The following is a 21,339-nucleotide window of genomic DNA, read 5'->3' as shown; positions in this document are numbered from 1 at the left end:
GACCTGATCTCTTAAAATCATAGGTAGCGGTACAAGGTAAATTTTTGAAAAGAAAAAGAATAATGAGAGGTATACAAAAATGCTAGATAAAGAACGTGTATAGTATACCTGATTAAATCAAGCAGGCAGGTGGCTATTTGTCGCCGCCCCGTTTCAATGCCAATAAATCATCATCATCAAAATGTTCCGCGTTTCTCAAGTAGACTGCGCTTGAGAGTCAGCGCAACGTCCTATTGTTTCTGTACTCCGTCTGCGTCCCTGGCGTTGTTTTATAATTTTATTATATATAAGCTGATTCATGATGTACGCGTATGTGCAGTCTCCAGAGGAGCGAGCACCTGCGTGGAAGGTGACTGCTTTCAACGGCTCCTAGCTGCTACAGAAGCCATCTCACGCATCCGCCATAGAGGGAGATGGCGGGGTGACAAGAGGAGGGCTGTGCTTCCGGGGCGCTCCTTCACCGCATGTAAACCCCGACCGAAAGCTCTCCCGCGATAGCGCGTGTGTTCGCTGACAAGGGCGTCCCGCACCTTGGTTGCACCAGACCACGCGCCATTTGCATTAGCTTTGTTCAATTGGCGGTAAATACCGGCTACTACTAACCACCGACGAACGTCAAAACGGTCGAAAGACAAACGAATATTGTTAGTCGTTCTAAAGTTGGCAGTTTTGACACCACATAGGCGAAGCATAAAACCAATAGCAAGGTTTTTTGCGTTGCGCGCGAGATCCTCGTTCGACGTTATAAGATGCGTGGGTGATATATTAGCTCGACGCAGCATACTAGGGGACCGCTTATACGCATCAGGAACATCATATGGTTCGCATGAATGCATGCTCTGGTAGCGTGGCTGTATGGCCCGCTCGAGCGCCCTCAGCGAAAGAAAGCTTACAAACATGGTACGCTCTTAAAAAGGCTATATAGCCACGCTACCAGAGCATGCAATTATGCGAATCATATGATTGCGTTCGAGCACCCTCGGCGAAAGAAAGCTTAGAAACATGGTACGCGCGTGGCGCACTGTCTATTGTTGTGGGTTCATTTGCTGTACTGTGTCGAAGCCCGACAATAAAAAAAAAAAAAAGTGGCTGTAAGCCTAGAGGTTACGACGTTCGCCTTTAGACCGGGGGTACGCGGGTTCAACTCTCGCCTTGGCTAGAAACTTCATTTTTTTGTATCATCATTTTCTTTTTTTTCTCTCTTTGCGGCGTGGTCGGTTGAGCCCTGGTGCAGGGCGCTGACGCGAAGCGGCGGTCGTTGGGGTGTTGCGGAGCGCAGCGTAGCAACACCCCAAATAAAGAAAATACTGCTCCACTCATGTAGACTGCTCCCTCCCTGATAGTGAGATTATATTTGGATCATCAAAACAGTGATGCGTTTATTTAGGAATATGATCGATCCCTTAATAGCAGTTTCAGTTGTGCCTAGTCACCACCAGCCCACCGTGTTCTCCAATGGAAGCGGCTAGAAACATGGTACGCGCGAGCGGCGCATGGCGGCGCCAGCGATCGAGAGCTCGACTTGGGCGCAAGTAGAAACACGCGACCGGGCCGGGCTCGGGCACGGCACGTGCTTTTTGACCCAGGCCCTAACAGGACTCGGGTATTTCGACGCGGGCCCGGGCCGGGCTCGGACTTTCTGGTGGTGTGCATGTAACGTCCTGCGAGTCTTCCTCGCCCGTCTCGACTCTGAAAAACCTGTTGCCCCGGCGCAGCTGGAAGCTAGCAGTGCTACTCCTGTGTACTTTCCTTTTCTTCTTCCGTCGTATTTTGCGCTGTTTGAAGAGAATGTAAAAGTCCAGAAATACAGAAGTCGCCTCAAACCAAAGGATGCCATTGTATTCCTTACCTAAATCAATGTAATTAATGCTTTCGGCGCGGTGCAAGCGCGTTCGCGACTTGCTGATTCTTCAAAGGTGAATTGGTAAAACGATGACTGGTAAGATAATTTGTCACGCGGCTGAAATATGGCATTGCGTCCATCTATGATTGCATGCATGTTCTCAGCCGGCCGCCTAGCAGCAGCACATTACGCTGCACCATGGATGAACGGGAAGCTTTCTTTCTCCATTTACTCCATCCATGCTCTGCGCTCACGACTGGTCGTGGCTGCGCTTCGGCTATAGTGTACTAGAATACGGTTGAGTGGGACGAGCGGCTGGGGCGGCGCATGCTTTCGAGTGAGGCACCCAACGTGGAAAAATTCTGTGGCGGCGTTGCTATCGAAGTGGATTGGGCCGCATCAACATCGCGCCGTTGGAAACTGCTGGCGATATACTGCTCGGCAGGGTAATTCATACTACTTCGCGCGCTCTTCTTGGCGTGCAGACTGCTCAAAGGGTGTTCATAATTGTATATGACATGTATTTATGCCTTAAGAATAAATTCCTTTTATTCTCTAGTTTATTTAATTTTTTATTGCCACTCGGCGATCTTTTTCGGTCTCAGGCCGGGTTTGGGCCGGTTTCGAGCCGGGCTCGGGCCGGGCTTGGGCCTAAGGTAAAGGGGTGGTGGGCCGGGCCGGGCGGGTAACGTAAATTATTTCCGGGCCCGGGCCGGAACCGGGTCTCGCGATAAAGCTTTTGGTCGGGCTCGGGCGGGCATCCCAGCATAAAAACGGGCCCAGACCGGGCCCGGGCTGAAAAAATCGGCCCGTGCAGTGCTCTAGTCTGGATACGCAGATTTACGAGTTTGTAATTTGGCAATGATTTGCGAAACGCATGCTCATCGGTGGTCGATCGAAATTAGCCAGAGGCACCCTCACCTTCTGGCTTATTTAGCGTCTACCACGAGCCGCTCTTAATCTCAATAAAATATTCTAGAAATTCCGCATAAAGCCGCAACGAAACTAGAAATAGTGGCATTTGAAAGTTAGCCAGAATCAGTGATACTGCAACTATAGATGTAACTGCATCATGCCAAGTATTACTCACGTGCTGTAGAAGCGACAGGTGTTTTCAAAAACAATATCTATACAGTAAAACGTGCGGATCTATCACTAACTATATTATGCACTGCACACTGTGCAATGTATGAGAGACAATGAGACGGACATATGTTTATTTCTACAGGATTGTAATTTGAACAATTGGTTGGGTATAGTGACAAAAGCGTCGATATGGAGTTTTATGTTGACCAATTTTTCGGTGGACAGTCGCGTTTAGCATACAGCTTAATGTGTACAGCGGGTTGTGATGAGTGTAAGAAATACAGTCGCTTAAAATGTAATAAATAAGCGCTCGTGTGTCCCCCTTCACTGTGTCCTTGTGTATTGTGTGCGCTAAATATTTCACTATGAATTCGTACCAACTCGCCCAACTCTCAGTTCTGCCGCAATAAATGAAGCTTTATCAGATAAACCTGTGCGCAATGCAATGTACTGGAGTGGCCGTAAAAATTATCGGCAACACTAGGTCAAGCATGGCTTGCTGTATTGTTGCATGTTTTTTATGTTAGTTTTCTTATTGTCTATTGAGTACACCGTGAGTCACTTGCATTTTTTGAGAGACATTTCTGCACGAACAAATACATACGTTGCTCTTATTCTGCATAGATCTCCATAAAGGTGCAGTTATATAAACAGAGCAGTAATATTGTTACGACAAACCATGATGATCTGTCTTGTGGTCGACGTCAGGTCAAATTAAGAACTCATCTTCATTAAGGCCATAGTGGTAACATTGGCGATTCGCTCAGGTCACTCCTCAGCGCTCACACGCATTAACCTTTCTCTCTCTCTCTAGCCAAGCTTTGGCGTTATTTGGCGTATCTTCAGTGTCTCAAATTTACGGCAATGCTTCATGACGTGAGAAACTAAAGCGAAGCTGTCCTTGCCCAAATGATAAAGTTGTAAGCGTCCTTTACTATGCCCTTGAGCAGACGTCTTGCTTTGTCTTCGTCGGACAGTTTTGCGTTGGCTTTCTTGCATACTTTTAAACCTCGTCGATGCATGTGGTGCAAATCTCACCTATTAGCTGCGCGCTCTCACCCGGGGCATACTCTGCGCGTTTTGTTTTCGTGGCCGAATCACAGAAGCATTTCTTTAGCTCATCGAAGAAATCTTCCCTGGTCGTTAACATTTATTCGTGATATTGAAACAAGATCAGTGCGGTGTCAGTGAGCGCGAAGACGTTTGCTAGTTGGCTCGTTGTGTCTCAGTCGTTGGACTTGCTAACTCGTTGGTAATGCGAATGGTAATTACCCACGTGTCCACATCTTCACCTGCTTTCCCGCTGAAAACACGAGGTTCTCAGTAGTAGCGCCACGTACCAGCAAGCATCGGTCCCGGCGCGGCTGGCATCGGTCCGGGAGCGTCTCCTTCGTCGGAGATGACAGCAAACGAAAGTGGTACTGCGGCGAAGCATTGATTCCGGCGAAGAATAGGTGATTCTTGGTCCGTAATTACCTTAACTTTCCCACACCTACACCAAGACCGTTACCAAGATAAAGAGGCGGGCTTTATTTATTATGCTTCAGGAGAAGCCTCAAACGGGGACAAAACTTGCTTCTCTTCTGCCTCTTTAACTCCTATCACACTTCTTCCACTCACGTGGGAACATTTATATGTAGCAATATATTGCGAGACGGAATATAAGTGTAATTTCATGGCCAAATAATATGAACTGTTCTTGTGCTTGTTAGAGTGCAGCACCTCACTCGTTGTTGTGGAGCAGTGGGTTGCACTGCTAAGCCCGAGGACGAGGGAACGAATCTCGGCTGCGTTTCGATGCGCGTGAAATGCAAGAACGACTGTGTAACATGTATTGGGTGCACGTTTAGAGAGCCCCAAGTGGTAAAAAATTCATCCAGAGTCCCTCACTGCATCGTGCCTGATCATCACATCGTTGTTTTGGCACGTAAAACAACATAATTTAAAGAGTGTAGTCTGATATTTCTTTTTTCTTTTCCAGTTTCTGGGCACGAATGAATCAATTTGGACCTATAATTCTACAATTCATGCTAATATTACCTGCAAAGTTGATTGTATGGTCAATATGACAGAAAAAGCGATTTACTTCAATAGAACATTCTATTACCATGGAAACAAGTAAGATGCAAGCAACATTATAGTGCTTCGAAACAGAATGACTTTTTCTTACTTTGTTCATAGGTCAGGATATCCGGTGGAAGGCACGTTTTTCCCCGAAGAGGACCCGCAACCGGATACGATATTATTCGGTCAACCAGGTAGGCAAATAGCTTCTATTGATATTTTTGTGAGTAGAACATTCCATAAAATACTTCAACGTTTCTTATGAAGCATTTCGCTTGTCTAGGAAACTCATTTGCACAAAGGACAACTTTTGCTGATATTAGTGGTGACGTACAGGTGGTCTAGGCTATAAAGATTGCGGTGTATACATATACCTAGATTGTCTCGCAAAAAATTAAGTTTTACCTAGTATTTTTGTTTATATGAATTCGTATCGACTGGAAGCTGCAGAAATTAGGGATATTTTTGTGTTTGAAGAGGTAAGCCACATTTAGCCAACAAGGCGGGAAACAGCACCAATGCTATACCTGATAAGATATCCAACACAATCGCTGAGCCTGCGGTATAAATCAACAGTAAAGCTATGGGGAAAACACACTGCGTACTCAAATAAAGGGCTAATGACTATCCTGAAAGGCATATGAACATGCGGGCGCAATATTTATGCTATGCACTTGACGTCTTCTCTGGACCGTCACGGCGCCTTCATTTGGTTCCATGACAATTGCTGTCATGAGTAATGCGTGCCTGAAATGCTGACGAACGGTAAACGTTTGCGTAAATAGTGCCTATATGCACTGCGATGCAAATGCTGGTGTTTTACATACAATGACCACGATCTCACTACGAGGAACGCCGTAGTCGGAGACTCTGGACCAATTTTGACCACTTAGAGTTCTTCAATGTGCACCTAAATCTAAGCACACGAGTGTTTGAACATTTCGCAAACTTGCAATGCGGCCTCCACTCTGGCGAGTGAACCCACGGCGTGGAGCTCGGCAGCGCAAGGCCCGGTTAGCCAATAAGCTAGAGTGGCGGGTAAGCTGTGACTCGTGAACGTGAATTAGAATTAGTAAAACAGTTTTAAAATACTCAATAGACCTTGCAATTTCTTGTTTTGAACTAACGTTATGGCATTTACCTGATGAACTTAGTAGTGCACGGCAAGTTTGGCTGTTCAGTGTGCGTAGCTATGTATCAATTGCTCTTTACCATATTGTTCTGCATTTGTTATGTAAAACATTAATTTCGGTTATCATTAAACCACTCCTGTTTGAATTCTCTTTCGTGTGAGGTGGAATGTAAAGAAATTAGTGAATACAGTTGCAGTTTGAAGCTATTTTCCACAGCGCTTGCTGAAAGTTAAGAAATTAAGTATGGATTCAAATCGGTTGTACCCTTTCTATTTATTCGAAGTTTCAGCAGTAACGCATGACCTTTTAGGAAACGAAGAAGACATTGCTAGTGTTGCAGCTGCTCATTTTCTAGAAGACCTAGTTCAACAGCTTTGGAGTCGCAATACGTTGTTTTAGATCTGATCAGAATCGGACTGTCAAAAACTCAGCCGCCCTGAACAAACATGTCGATCCGCGAGCAATTTCAATATAAAGGTAGAGTGAGCGTGGGAAACTAAAAATGCGTAAATAAAGCTCCGCGATAATTGCTGAGGTAATAAGAGTGCCTAGAGGCACAGCGGTACAGATGCTTGAAACAGAGATAAGGTGCCTCAGAAAAGCTGACACCCTTTCTGAAGCACCTTAATCTGTTTGAACGTTTGGTTCCGCAGTGTGATACTCAATCTATGCCCCCTTCGTGATTTTGGAAAAACGCTGCTAGTAGCGTATTTTAGAGGGCAGGCAATTAGTAACTCAGGAGGTTATTTCACGGAGCGGAGGCCAGGACGCCGTTGACGACGCTGGGTACGAAGCATTGTGGAAGCAAGCTTCTAAACACAAGTGAAATTACAGGTGCATAGGTGAAGGTAGGGGAATTGTGACATGGAGTGATAGGCTATGAGACGTCCTGGACCCAGCTGGAAATGTTCCCTGTGCCTGCGATGGCGTAGTGTTTGAGATATAACTGGCAGTAGCGGCTGTTCTGACTTCTATATTGGCCACGATTACTTATAGAAAGCAGCTTCAAAGAAAAGCGGAGCACAATTCCACCTTTAAGACACGAAAAATCAGGAGTGCACCCTTCACCAAGCATGGGCCGCAAATCGTTGTGCAGGTCTTGCTGTATATTTTTCTCAGTGTGACTAAGCTTGAGTGATTGTAGTTTTGGTAGACGGGGGCGAGGAGTTGCGCAACGTACAAGCTTCAGGGCAGCCTGCTTCGGAAGCGGCACTGCCAATACAAGCAAGGCTAGCAAGAAGGCCAAGAGCTCGTCATGGGTCTTCATACCAGGAAACAGAACTTCACAGAGCATATAAGGAGGAAGTATCAGCTACCGTGGTGTTACCGATTTTGTATGACGTGGTATCACTGAGGTAAAATCCTGCCTCCAGGTTTAAGGGCTAGGTTGTCGGGCTTCCAGGTCGCAGCTCTGAAAACAGCGGTCACATCAGGATGCAGCTCAGCATGGTGTTGTCCTGCAGGAGCCCCATGCTTCCGACGTGCGAGGTCGCCATTGGAGAGACGGGAAGGTGGCTCATACCGTCTCGGTTTATTCCAATGTTCCGCGGATTGGTATGGGCTCTCAGGAAAGCAAGGTGTCACGGCTTGAATCACGCTTTCGTGGGCACGCCTATTTCTGCAGCGTGATCCATGCGTTGCGTTTTCTAAGAGCAGATGGCAATAGGGCTGCTACAGGGAAATACGATTACCAGAAATAGCAAATTAAATTCTATATGAATTGTATTGTGTTAGCGAGCCTTGTAGGACCCAAAGGCGATGCATAAAAAAGCTGATACAAGCAATGATAAGTATAATATTATTATTGTGATCTCGAAGTGTGCACTTCATTGCTTTCCTGCGTACATAATCATCATCGCCTGTCATATTCATCTTCTAGTGTGGTCGCACGCACACTTTTAAAGATAAACTGTTCAGTTGGCCCTCGTCTATTAGGTTGTAGAGGTGCTCTTCAATCCCGGTGTCCGCCTCATCCTGGAGCTTCCCGGAGCTACCTTCAGGTTGACGTTTGTTCGAACACGATGCCGTCGTGTCTCAGGATGACATCTTCGACTACACCATTTCTAGCAACCCAAAGCATGTCATCAGTCACCGACAAGGCGTGCGATAACGTGTAAAAAGACGAAGACGCCGGCCGAAAAAACGGACACGGCCGCTGGATAAAAAAAAAAAAAAGGTGCGCGGCCGCTGGATAAAAAAAAAAAGGTCATGTTTTTTTTTATCCAGCGGCCGTGAAACGGAGAAGGGACCCGCAGGCGAGAAGCACGTGAAGCGCGTGAAGCGCGAGAAAAAACAATGAAGAAAAAGGAGACGCAGGTGGAGATGAGCTGGCATTGCTGACGTGGTCGAGAGGCAACGCAGTGACATCTTCAGCTGTGCTCTGGAGACGGGAGGCAGTAGCTTCAGGAACCACGGACGGGAGGGGACGTTCGCGAGTTGGCCAGCGACAACTCCAGCTCCTTAGCCCCGACTACGTCGCCGTGGCTGTGCTCCGCTGCCCCAGTCCAGCCTCACGCTGCCGTAACCGGTTGCTGTCCCGTGACCGCCGACTGGCCCAGACCGTGTCCTGTGCCACGCGGGTCTCTGCGGAAGACCACAACCTCATCGTTTTCGACGGATGTCGACGCCCACGCTGCGTCGGAACCACGGAGGCCAACGTCCTTTGCCACGCTGGCCGGGGTCCGACATGACTGGCGACGGACAGAACGTTCGTTTATTCGTGACTTCGCGTTGTTTAGTAGAGCGGAGGACTAATATGTAGTGAGGGCTTGTTTGTTTTTTATGTGTATAGCTAGTTTTTGGAGTGTGTCGTGTGTGTATAGCGTTTATAGTGTGTTAGGGTAGTTTGCTGCTTGTTTTTCTTCGTTACGATTTTTCTGTTTGAGATAAATGTTCTTTTACATAATTGCATTCTGTCTCTGTCCATTTCTGGAGCGCTGAAATTCGTGACACACCACCAGCTTGGACTGTCACAAGCCGACAGCGTTCAGCAATTACAACCACGACAGCTTTTTTCAGCGAGTAGAATGACACCTACAATATCCACAACGTCGCACTTTACCTAAACGAGGTTCAAGAGGCGTCATTGTTCAACCATGACAGCGATAATCTCGATTGGTTCACTTTAACTCTCGAGGTGCATTCCAGCTTGTGGATGCTGTGTGGATGCTCGCAGTTCGCTGAAAAACTTCTTTCTGGGGTTTTACGTGCCAAAACCAGTTCTGATTATGAGGCACGCCGTAGTGGAGGGCTCCGGATTAATGTTGAACAGCTGGAGTTCTTTAACGTGTACTACAGCGCAATCACACGGGCGTTTTTGCATTTCCTGTGCTACGCACAGGCAAGGTGTATCATATAGGGTGTATTTCTTAGCTGCACTATATTTTAGAAAATTGCTTGTGGCAGATAGAATAATTCTAACCCTTGAGCTAAACTACTCGATCAGGCAGCCATTATTTCTACAAAAATTAGAAATCGTAATGCATTCATTAACGCAATGACACTAATTAGCATTTTCATTAGTACCTTTACAGCACATGTTTAAATCTAGGATTTGCAGCCAGTAAGTTTGCAAGGCATCTTGACTTCTAAAGAATTGTGAGGATGGCACAGCTTTCGAGATACACCCGGCCAGCGTTGAGGTCAAAATACGCTGTTCCAGTTAGTTTTATTATGACGCAGTTTTATGCGATGAAGCACGAACGAATCTGGAGTACCAATGCATTTCATAGGACAAATTGAAAATCAATATATCTAAACTGGTGTGGTTGTGCGAGTACGTTCCAAGTGGATACGCCTTCCGAATTCACAGGCTACAATTCGTACATTAAAATTTGTGGCGTAAAGTAATTAAATGAAAATATTATTAGCGCATTTATGTCAACTATTCACTTAAGCATTTTCATTTCAGACGTAATGGCCGCTTCTTGGGTAAATTAGTTCATGAATAAAAATTGTTCTATCTACCAGAGACAATTTTTACAAAGTCCGTGCAACTAAAGATAAAACACACTAGGTATTGAACTTTTTTTTGTGGGCGCGGCCATGATAATGGTGGTGATGGTTCATTGGCATCCCTTTTGAAACGGGGCTGGGAGAAATCACCACGCAGCCGGCTTGAGCTACTCAGCTATGCTATCAATATTGTTTCCTTATAGGATTCTTGTAGACATGTCCTTGATTTTCTCTATCCACCTTGTACCGCGGCCTATGCCTGTAATGGATCGGGTCGTATCAGTCTGTTCCCTGCTTTTTTTTTCTCCCCAATATTCTAAACGTCTCTTGCTTATCTAGACTACTGACCACTTGATACATCCGTCCATTTTAAATCCAAGCGATTCTGGAAGGTGTGCGTTGCCTATGGCTCATAGGGTGAATCCCTTCGCATTCCATTAGGATGTGCTGAGGGGTCTACGGATTTTGGTGCAGCTTACACATGGCTCATCTCATTGCGAATATTTGCTCCGGTATTTTTTTGTCCTTATGCAACCAGCTCGAGCCTCAAATAGCAAGGCACTTACTTCCCTTTGTGCTATCGCAGATATTTTCCCGTCTAATTTCATTTTCCTCATTGTTATATATCTCTATGGTCGTTTTGTTTCAATTCTTCGCATCCAATCCGCTGTTCTCGGTTTCTCGCAATTTCTTTCTCATTACCCCTTGTGGTTTATATACACTTTCAGTTACCCTTCACTTGGTTGCCAACCTTCTTCGACTCTTGATCCATCCCATGTCCACACTTTTATTGCGATAGCAATTATATGGACACTCAAAAGCAGATTTCTGCCGTCGGCGTCGCCGTTGCCGTCGCCGTCGCCGTGAGGTTCCGTATGACGTCAGTGGAGATGAAATCGTTGCCGCGCGCCGAACGCTGTATGTGCGAGTGGAAGGGCGCGAGGGGCGCGCGCTTTCACGGGGAGTGAACGCACGGCGGAGAACAAACGCGCGTTCTGCGCCGTGCTCGCTTAAGGGCTGCAGAAGTAGGCGTCTCTTTCCTCCTTTACAATCACCATATATGTCGAGCAAACGCGCCTTCTTCCGACGTGCGAGAGGCCGTGGGGGAGGGGGGGAGGGGGAGGGAAGGGAGGCGACGTTTAGCTGCGGCACCAAGTGCCTATTTATATCAGAGGCTCCGGCAACAGTCACCAACGCCGCACGCATTTTGAGCGAACGCGGGAAAAACGCCGACGGCGTCGACAACAGTTCTGCGTGTTGCCGGTGCTGCTGCATGTCCAAGTTTATACAGCTGATAAAGCTAATATCATTACTCCGTATAGCTCTCTACAAATTTGCTATCGCAATTGATTCTTCGCCTTTCAGGTGAAACTGCGACAACTTTTTTTAGGTACAGAAACTTGTGCACATTAGATGTCCTTTTATTTTGATCCATGTTGCTGAGCATTTCTTCAAAACTAATTTTGCTCGGCGCTTCTCTGACTTCAAAAAGGGCCTAACCCATGTCCGCTTGCAATGCCTCATTTGGGGTTTTGCCGTGGGCTCCCAAAGTGAACCAGCCCACCGATCTTTGGTTACCTTCCCACCCCGACAATATACCTGATTTTAGGCACAGAATGACATTTGCGAACATCAGCGCTGGCTCCATGACTCGTTTCCAGATCCCACGCACCACTTCGTATGTGTTGTGGCCCTAAAGTGCACCATGTTTCAATATTGCTGCATCGCGCTTTCCTTTGATTTTCAGATTACCTTGGTGCGCGCTCGAGTAAGTCATTCGTTCTCTTATGTAAGCGCCGAGGTGCTTATATAGCTTGACTATGGGTATGACTTGCTGGTGAATCGACACCACGTAGTTACTTGTCAATCTATAAAGATAATGATTCGCTATTTCTCGGTGTTAAAATAACGCCTAGATTCATCGTTACATTGCCGTACATATTAAACAGTGTCTGTAAATCTATTGCGTTGTCCGGTTATAGCACTGTGTCGTTCACATACATCAGGGCTGGCATGTCCTATTGCGCCATTTGTCCATTACGCGGGTATGATAAACCAAATCCTAATTTGCAGTTTTTCAGTTTGTCTTTCTCTGCCCTTAACATTAAGCAATGTAGAGAGAGAGGGCATCCTTGCTTCAGCCCATGGAGAATTTTCACCACTTCATTTCAATTTAGGTCATCTTTAGTAGGTAGTTGCACCATCTACAGGCAGTCAGCCTACTGGATTGGGCGAGCCCTCCGTGTTCATGTGCCACGTATACGCTCATCGGCAGCTTCTGCTGGTCGAGTCCACGCTCACGCAGTCGATTTAGTATGACGTGGCGTCTTTTATGTGGGCAACGGTTCTGTGAGGCGTATTGAAGTGATTTAAGATAGCGTGGCTGGAGTCTATGTGGCGTTGAAGCGGACGGAGTACCTGGCGCAATGTACGCACGCGTGTTCGAACCTACAGTCAGCATCGAATATTAGTTGTGCATTTCTAAAAATTCATTTCACTAATGTGACCATACTTTACCATTCTCACTGTCATACTAAGCTGTCGTTTAGCAGCAATGAGTAGTTACGAAATATATGACGATCCTAACAGCGTGGGCGGCACCGTTCTCATGCGAAATAAGTTATGTGGTTTGTTTTTACAAGCAGTCATATTGTTATCTGTAGATGAATTGCGTGACTAGTGGATCTGCCTTGCGTATTCCCTGGCTAGGGTTTATAAATTTCTATATGTGCCATTAGATAATTGGCTAGAAACACACTTAGTAATTTTATGCGAGCTAGTCGGTTATTTATTTTAATTTTTGTACAATTAATGACCATCTCTTCTGGTAGACTAGCTCACTAACTAGAATTGTGCTTACTGGCACAGGCAATTAAAAAAAATTGAAAGTATTCACTGAAAGCCCGTTATAGTAACACGTTAGGCCTGTATAACTCAGTTGTTAGTTGGCACTTCAATACTGCACCTTTTTGTTGTACTTATTTTCTTTCGGCTTTGTTGAGGTATGGTACTATAGCATAGCTTTGCGTAAGTTGTAATACTGGTGAATATTTATTTGACTAAGCTTTTGTTTTAAGTAAGCATTGACAAACTAACTCTGCACTTGCGTCGTAAATATGTGTAAAGAACATCCCGCCTTTAAACCAGGTTGCTTCGGAAAGTTTGTCCTAGCAGAATTTATTTTCACCACAAGATCCTATTGAGTTAGACACTGTATAGTAATTGAGCCTACCCCTTTGCTGAATACTTATTTTGGTTGTAGCGTACTGTGCAATCGAGTCTAGGGTGCGCAATTGGTTCCGCCAAAGGGTAGAAAGACAGTGTGACAGTTTAACAAACTGGCGATTTCACATTGCGCGAGTGTAATCTCTGTAATAGTAGACGATAACGATGCATATCTATAGATTTAAAAATACCACTGTGTTACCACAGATTTTGAGAACTTTTCAGCGTAGATGGAAGTTTCTCAGATGCAAGTTTTACACCACACAACTGAAAGTTTTCCTAGATTCCAGCGAGTGAATTGCTGCCTGGTGTATGAAGCGGTGACTGCTCAATAGAATATATTCTCTCTGATTTGTGAGCAAAATTTTTCTCTCTAGTCTATTCTGACTTATGGTCAAGGACCATTCACTGCTGAATGGTATATTAGACAAGCCTTCAGTGCAGAAATAAGGCTACGCATTATTAAAATACACTTTTCTAGAGTATTGGGGTGGTGCTGACCTAGAAATGGAGCTGTGGCTGCTGGGTATTGAATTAGTCATACTTGTCAGAATGGGAATGGAAATGACGAACATTGCTAGCAAATTTGAAGCTCTTTTCATAAAGAAAGCTTGATTGTTTCTATATGCTTCCCTTTTCATAAACAGGTGGCATTGATGAGGGTTATGAGGTCCTAATCTTCGCCAGCCAAAACAACAGCTGCGGGGTGATTAATGTGACACTAACAATGGGCATCCCAAGTATGTATACTGCGCATGCCTTGATTATTTTGAAGACTTTGATATTCAGATCGTGCAGCGAGGGTTAGTTGACCATGAGCTAGAAAGAAATGTTTGCCTAGGTAGAAATAATGTCGAAAGAAGTATAGGAGGTGTTACTCATGAAAATGGTACTACTCCTACAAATTCAGAAATCAGGTTACAGAACTGTTTATCTTCTAGCGATCTCGCACAGACTAGTTATCAATATATTGCATCCAATTACATAAAAGTGGAATGGCGCCTGCAAAACTTCACGGTGTGTGCACTCGCGTGCTTCACGTACTAATAGCTGGAAGCACATTGAGTTTTATAAAAACGGAAACATTCAGGGCGAGGTTGTGGGAGGGTCTAGAAATTCGCATAGTTTTGCTGCGCACTTGCTACTTATATACGTATAAGTATAATCTAATATGTGAGGTTAGTGCAAAGCTGCATTTATAGTTTTTAGAAAGTGTGGGGAATGCTTTCTTTGTGGGGAATGTGCTGGCAGGAAAGCGTCTCCGGTTGCGATTAGGTCTACATTGGCCACCTGGTAAACCACAAGCAGTGCTCGTGGTGAAAAAGTGTAGGTAGCACGGTCCACTTTCAAGCAAAACATAATACATTGAGGAAGGGAACCGACATCTAAAAAACTAAGAATTTTACTAACGCCACGATTTCGCCCTGCCACGCAACAGAATGACATAATCATGGCGGCCTTGCCATAGTTCACACAGGAGGTCAGAATCGACCTGAAGCTCCGCAGCTCGCTCACAGCAGTACATTCGACGCCAGCACTGTTCTACATGCTTCCCAAAATATGCAAACAGCAGAACCCTGGCCGGCCTGTCATATCAGGTACATTAACACTGACCGAACCAATATCCAGCAACCTAGACTCCCTAATAAGGAACATGCCGCTTACAAATCAATCCTACTTGCTCGCCACAAATCACTTTCTTCTGGACATCACTACATAAAGCTCCCAGATGGGACCATTCTGGTAAGCTTGGAGGCTAATTCAATTTGCACAAATGTTACACATGATGATGGCATAGAAGCCCTTGTAGAATTATGTGTCAGCCATAACCAAACGTCATTCCCATGCCAAAAGTAAAGGAAACTTTAACAAGGCTTCTTCTAAAATAAATAGGTTCGAATTTAACGGCCTGTACTAGCTCAACATGAGTGGCGTGGCAATGGGTACAAGAATAGCGTCAAACCACGCTAAGACATGAACGCACGATATAGAGTCTAGTTTACTTTATCACGATGATTGACTGGTTTTCTAGAAGGGGTACCTGGATGACATCCTCGTTATTTCGACAGGGTCCGAATACAAACCTACCGAATTCATAGCCGCTTTCAACAAAGCACGCTCGAGCATTCCATTTGCGCACACATGTTCTCATGCGGAAACAAACTCTTTCATAAGCACATTCGGATAGAGGAAGGCTCACTTGTCCCTAGCGTATACAGAAATACCACGAATAAACAAAAGTATTTGCACTTTAATAGCTGTGACCACCGCGTAACTTTAAAAGCAGCATTACCTGTTCACAAGCACACAGCTTCAAACGCACTATAACAGTATTCCCTGTTCAAAAACACATAGGTTCAATCGAATCTGCTCCTGCACGGACGATATCCGCAAAAGCACCACGCGCATGCGCGCTGTACTTGTAAGTGAGCACAAGCCGCCTTCTATCATTCTTGACGCAATCACGAAAGAGGCACATCTCGATCGTCACCAACTATTACAAGGACACAAAAAACTTCAATGAGCGTTGGAAGGGAAACATGGTGTTAGCTTGCACACGCAACACTCGAAACGTCAAGAAAATATTAAAAAGGCACAAAGCGAGTGACAGTCGAAAATTTTCACTTCTCCACGCGTGGTGTATGGGCGGCCAGCAGATTATGTTATACACTCAAAAACACCAAGAACGCCTCGCATAGTATGTCGTCCTTGCGGGAAAAGCAGATGCAAGGTGTGCAGAAAACATGCAGAAAACTTCAGTGACTGAGAGCATGCAGTCCAAGTTCCAGCACCTAATTAAAGGTGAACTCGACTGTGATTCTTCGAATGTCGTCTATCATTTCGAATGTTTATCATGCAACATCAAATACACAGGACAGACGGACGCCCCCTTAAGAATCCGGCTCAACAATCATCGTGCACATGTGCAGTCATTTACCGTCATTCGCATTTCTAAGCATACTACGTCAGAATGTCACGTCTTTTATAATAAGAAAGTTGCATTACTGGAAAGCGATTTTCGCACTACGAGAGAACGCAAACAACGCGAATTTTCTTTCATGTACATATATAACAAAATAAAAATAGAATAAATGAACGCCCCGGTGCCCTCTCAGCATTTAGGACCTAAGAACGCGAATACACCGCTATCCAAACACTTGCTGCCCCTTATACTTCTCTTGTTAATGAAATGCTGTTCCTGAGAGGGATACTGTTGATTTTTCTTTTTTTATACCACTTTACGACTTACAACCTACCTTACAACTTTTTGCGTCTATAATTTGTTAATGCAAACACGCCACGCTCTGCCTGTTGTCTGCGCTCTGCACAGCGTGTCCAGCCAGCATGCACATACAAATGCTTTGCTGAACGTTGTGTGTTAACTTACCGGTTAACTAGTTCCTTTAACGTTGTTAATGTCTTTATTTCGTGCAACATTTTCTCGTTTTCGCTCTAGGTTTCTTTATATCAATCGTTGTTTCTTCTTTACTTTCATCTATTCGTTTTAAAATGGGGACGTTGATCTTCAAGCAAGCCTGGGCTTTGCGTTGCCGAAGGCTATAGGAAAGGCAGGTCTGGCTACTGGCAAGCGCGAGCTATAGCGTCAACAACAACCGCCGATCATCGTCGTCTTCTTTTCCCAGACATCGAAGCGCCTATCAGTCGCTTTCAGTACAATTACTCTCCACGGAATGAGGAGCCATCCTGGCGAATTAGGGGCAAGAATACACAGGGGGATAGTAGCGCTGCTTGAATTGGGACACGTGCACAATTTCATCGCCGTGACGGCGATGGTCAGAAGAAGGTCTAATGGCACGATAACGTAGTTCACTGGAGATGTTTGGTTAAGTACACGATGTGGACCCTGATACCTGGAGACCAGCTTCGTTGAAAGGCTAGAAGTAGTTGACAGGACACGCAGCCAGAGTAGCAAGCCAGTAGCATAGTGCGTAGTTGTGGTGGTGTTCCTTCTGACGTCACTGGTGTTGTGATGTGAATGAATCGTGGTGTTCCTTCGGACGTCACTGGTGTCGTGATGTGAATGAACGTGCAAGTTGGCGGCATTCTTCAGCGTGTTGTAGCTGCATGAGATAGAGGCGTGGACTCTGGTATGGCGTTGGTATAAAAATAGTGTCAATGGTGCAAGAAGGTTCGGGTCCGTGAACGAGAAAGAAAAGCGTGAATCCAGTTGTGCTTTGAATGGTGGTGTTGTAAGAGGACGTAACAAAATGTAGCACTCGGTCCCAATTGGAGTGGTCTGACGAGACGTACATAGCGAGCATGTCCATTGTCGCCTAGGTAATGTTCTGCCATCTCATTTGTGAATGATAGACACTGGTGGGGCGGTGAATAACGTGACATTCATGAAGCAATGCTGCGATGACGTCGGAGAGGAGCACACGATCCACAGTCACTCGGCAACTCTCGAGAGGCTCCATGACGAAGGACGAGATTGTGAAGTATGAAAGTCGCAACGTATTTTGCTGTAGATGACGAAATAGGTGAAGTTTCGGCATACCATGTGAGGTGGTCAACGGCAACTATTATCCAACGGTTACCATCTGGTGTGCTGGAAAGGGGACCGTAGATGTCAATGCCCAATGCCGACGTGGTCAAACGGTCGGGCGGGGCATCGTAGAGGTAACAAGGTGCCGGCGGCGTGTTGAGGAGGAATCTTGCGTTGCTGGCACGTGGAACATGACCGAACGTACTGTCGAACAAAACGGTACATGCCACGCCAGTAGTACCGAAGCCTAATTCGAGAATACTTCTTCAGGAAGCCTGCTTGGCCACATTGTGGGTCGTGGTGGAAAGTGGAGCAGATTTCAGGGAGCAGGTGGCGGGGAATGACGAGGAGCCACTTATGGCCGCCGTGGGTGTAATTCCGACGGTACAGCACGTCGTACCGAGTGGTGACGGGCTCAGCTTGCTGTTTCAACGTCCGAGAAGTGGGAGCAGGAGTCTGGCGACACAGAAAGTCTAGAATGGAAACAACCCACGAATCCTTGCGCTGCTCAGATGGCATGTCAGAGATGGCGAGGAAGAAGAAGTCAGTGAGGAGTAGCCATGCTTGCATGGGCTCCCGGTTAAAGAAACGCGATCTCCAGGCCAAGTCGTCCGATACCTTTGAAAATAGTTTCATTCAACACAGCAAGTTGGATTACGTCTGTAGAGACCACGATCCAGGCTGTGAGTCACATTTATCGGTGTTGGGGAGCCTCGAGTGTTCGAAAGCGGAGACCGCTCCGCTAGGCCCAGCCAGCGGTAAGGGGTAAGGCCCACCCCGGCACTCGAAGGTTATAGAAACCACCATGAAGGTTGATGCTTCTCCCTCACAACCACAAGAAAAATCCACTGACTGCGCAGGTGACTGGCTGACAGTAAAAAAATTACACCATCTTCCCGTAGGTAAACCATGAGTAGTATGCGAAGCAGCCATGGGGTCAACTCAAGTTCCCATTAGTTTTCAGATCGGCCTGTCGCCGCTGCCGTTTCGTGGCAGCAACTCGAGCCCTCTTCTCCGCAGTGCTGTCTGCGGCGCTGACACTGGCGTTAACGCTGGCGCTGTCCGTGGCACTCATCGCGGCGTTGCGGGAGGAGAATGAGAGGACGAAGTGAATGATGATGAGTGGGCGAAGCACCTGGGGATCATTCGGGCAAAACGCCGGAAGCGTTCTCCGGAAGCCGGAAGCTGGCTTCCGGAAGCGGAACCAGAACCGGAAGTGGAACCGGAACTGGAAGTGGAACCGGAAGTGGACGACGCACGGCGGAGGGAGGGAGGCAGTGACACTGCCCCGAGGATAAGATGCTTCGGATCTAAAAGGCGCGAACAACGCAGCAAGGAAGCACCCAAGAACTCCGACCCGGCTGCCGAGGCACAGCAGCGCTCGCCGCGCAGACCACCACTGCTCACAAAGAAGCACCTGAAAGTAATACTGAGGCCAAGGGACGGTCTCGTCTTTTCGAAGTGGCCCACCCCGGTCATCGCCCGAGCAACACTCACGGCGGGGGGATAGCCATGTCTAGATAGCGACGGTCTCCTCCCTCGGTAGTACAGGAGAGCGTCGAGGAAATGAACACCGAGGCGCCGCCCGAGCCGAATCCAACAGCCCAACCGATCGATGCGCGAGTAACAGCCGGCGAAAAAGGTATTCAGGACAACCGCAAAGTCATCCAAGAGCTGCATATGCAAATGCAGACGGGGTTCGACGACACCCGACTGATGATCATGCATCTCCACGATGTTTTCACCCCTCTGGTAAACGATCAACGCCACAACAAGCCACGAGTCTATCCACACGGAGAGGCAGCCCTCCAGCAAATGCTACAAGAGGATCAAAATGGCCAGAAAACTGAATCATCAAAATGTAGGCATCACCGTTTGGCAGTGGAATTGTCGCGGCTTCAGTTGCAAGAGGGCGACGCTTCTGCAGTACATTGCCAAACTTGACACACCACCGGATGTAATAGCCTTACAGGAAACAGGGCAATCGCCAAGAATCACCGGTATCACACTCATGTGGCAGCAGAAGCACGTACGGTCACACTCACGAGCTAACACATCACTGCAATACACCACACTTATGCGGACAGGGGAATCGATCACGTGTTGACGGAAACAGTACCGCAGCGCAGGGGAAACACGAGTGTTTTTATACTTAGTATATACAGTTCGACGAAGGGATCGCTGGGCCCCTAGACAACTTGGTGCAGCAAACGAGGCAGCTAGCTGGACCAAACGGCCTGCTCATATTAGACAACTTCAACGCGGCGTACGAGGCGTGGGGGTACGTCAGACAAATCAAAAAGGGAACAACCTTGTACAACGTGATACAACAACATCGACTTACGATAGTGACGGATCCGACATATCCAACGAGGGTAGGCAATAGCACGGCCCGCGACACTTGTTCCGATCTTGCGCTCGCGTTCAGACTTCGGAACGTCAAGTGAGAAAACACTAACGAGACGCTAGGAAGCGACCGCTTCATACTCTACATCGGGGTACACGTGGGAAACTTCTCAAGAAGAAAGATACGTTCCACCGAAATCACGGACTGGGCAAAGTTCCGGAGCGAAAGAGAAACTCAAGGCGCCCAAGCGATAACCGATCCGGTGGGCTGGGTTAGACAACTGCAGGAATCGGTAGCCAAACACTCCAAGGAGGTTGCACTCACCACAGACAATCCGCCAGTAGATCCGCGTCTCTTACAGATGTGGGAAGCGCGCCACAGTCTGCTTAGAAGATGGCCGGACTGGAAAGTCTGCTTTGAATTACGCCGGACTAGAAAACGGCGAGCTCCACAGGGACATAACGCGTTCCGAGCTGACACGAGCGCTCGCAAGGCTCACTCAAAAGACCACTCCTGGCAAGGTCGGAATCACCAACAAGTTGCTACGGAACCTCGACGATGCAACCATGCAGGCAATACTGGAACACTTAAATACGCACTGGAGCAGAGGGACCTTACCCCCCGGAATTCAAGGATGTGGAGATTACGCTGATACGAAAGCCAGGAAAAACGCCCTGCCTGGAGAACCTAAGACCCATTTCGCTTACGTCTTGCCTCGGTAACTTGATGGAACGTGCTATCTTAGACAGGCTACAGACGCATCTCGAAGAACGTCAACTGATGCCGAACACGATTTTTGGTTTTCGGTCCAACTTGTTAACACAAGGCGTGCTTCTGCAGCTCAGAGAAGTACTAACTGCAGCAACACCATGCTGCCCAAAAGCAAATCTCGCACTAGACCTAAAGGGAGCCTTTGACAACACTGGGTGCGAAGCCATACTAGCCAATGTCAGTGACACGAATTGCAGCCGACGAACGTACAACTACGCGAGCGCTTTTATCACAGATCGCACAGCCACAATAGGGCTGGGAAATGTGAGGTCACAGCGAATAGACACACCGAACTGAGGAACGCCACAAGGAGCAGTGCTGTCGCTGACACTTTTAAAAGTGGCCATGATGAAGCTCCCAGCCTAACTAGAGAAAATACCGGGGATAAGACATGACTTGTACGCAGACG

At 46.8% G+C, this 21,339-nt stretch overlaps 1 protein-coding gene across 1 annotated transcript in view; it reads left to right on the top strand.

Annotated features, from left to right (window-relative positions):
- LOC119459637 (uncharacterized) overlaps positions 1-21,339 on the top strand; it is a 52,332-nt gene that overhangs the window by 10,227 nt on the left and 20,766 nt on the right. Inside the window, exons 2-4 of the mRNA XM_049670993.1 lie at positions 4,911-5,047; positions 5,111-5,187; positions 13,953-14,045. Of these exons, the coding sequence (XP_049526950.1) occupies positions 4,911-5,047; positions 5,111-5,187; positions 13,953-14,045 (307 nt within the window). The remainder of the gene's footprint in view (positions 1-4,910; positions 5,048-5,110; positions 5,188-13,952; positions 14,046-21,339) is intronic.

The sequence above is a fragment of the Dermacentor silvarum genome, chromosome 7 (assembly GCF_013339745.2).
Source record: "Dermacentor silvarum isolate Dsil-2018 chromosome 7, BIME_Dsil_1.4, whole genome shotgun sequence".
In the NCBI taxonomy this organism is placed as follows: Eukaryota; Metazoa; Arthropoda; class Arachnida; order Ixodida; family Ixodidae; genus Dermacentor; species Dermacentor silvarum.
The sequence above is the reverse complement of the archived record's forward strand: the minus strand, read 5'-3'. Positions and strand labels throughout refer to the sequence as shown.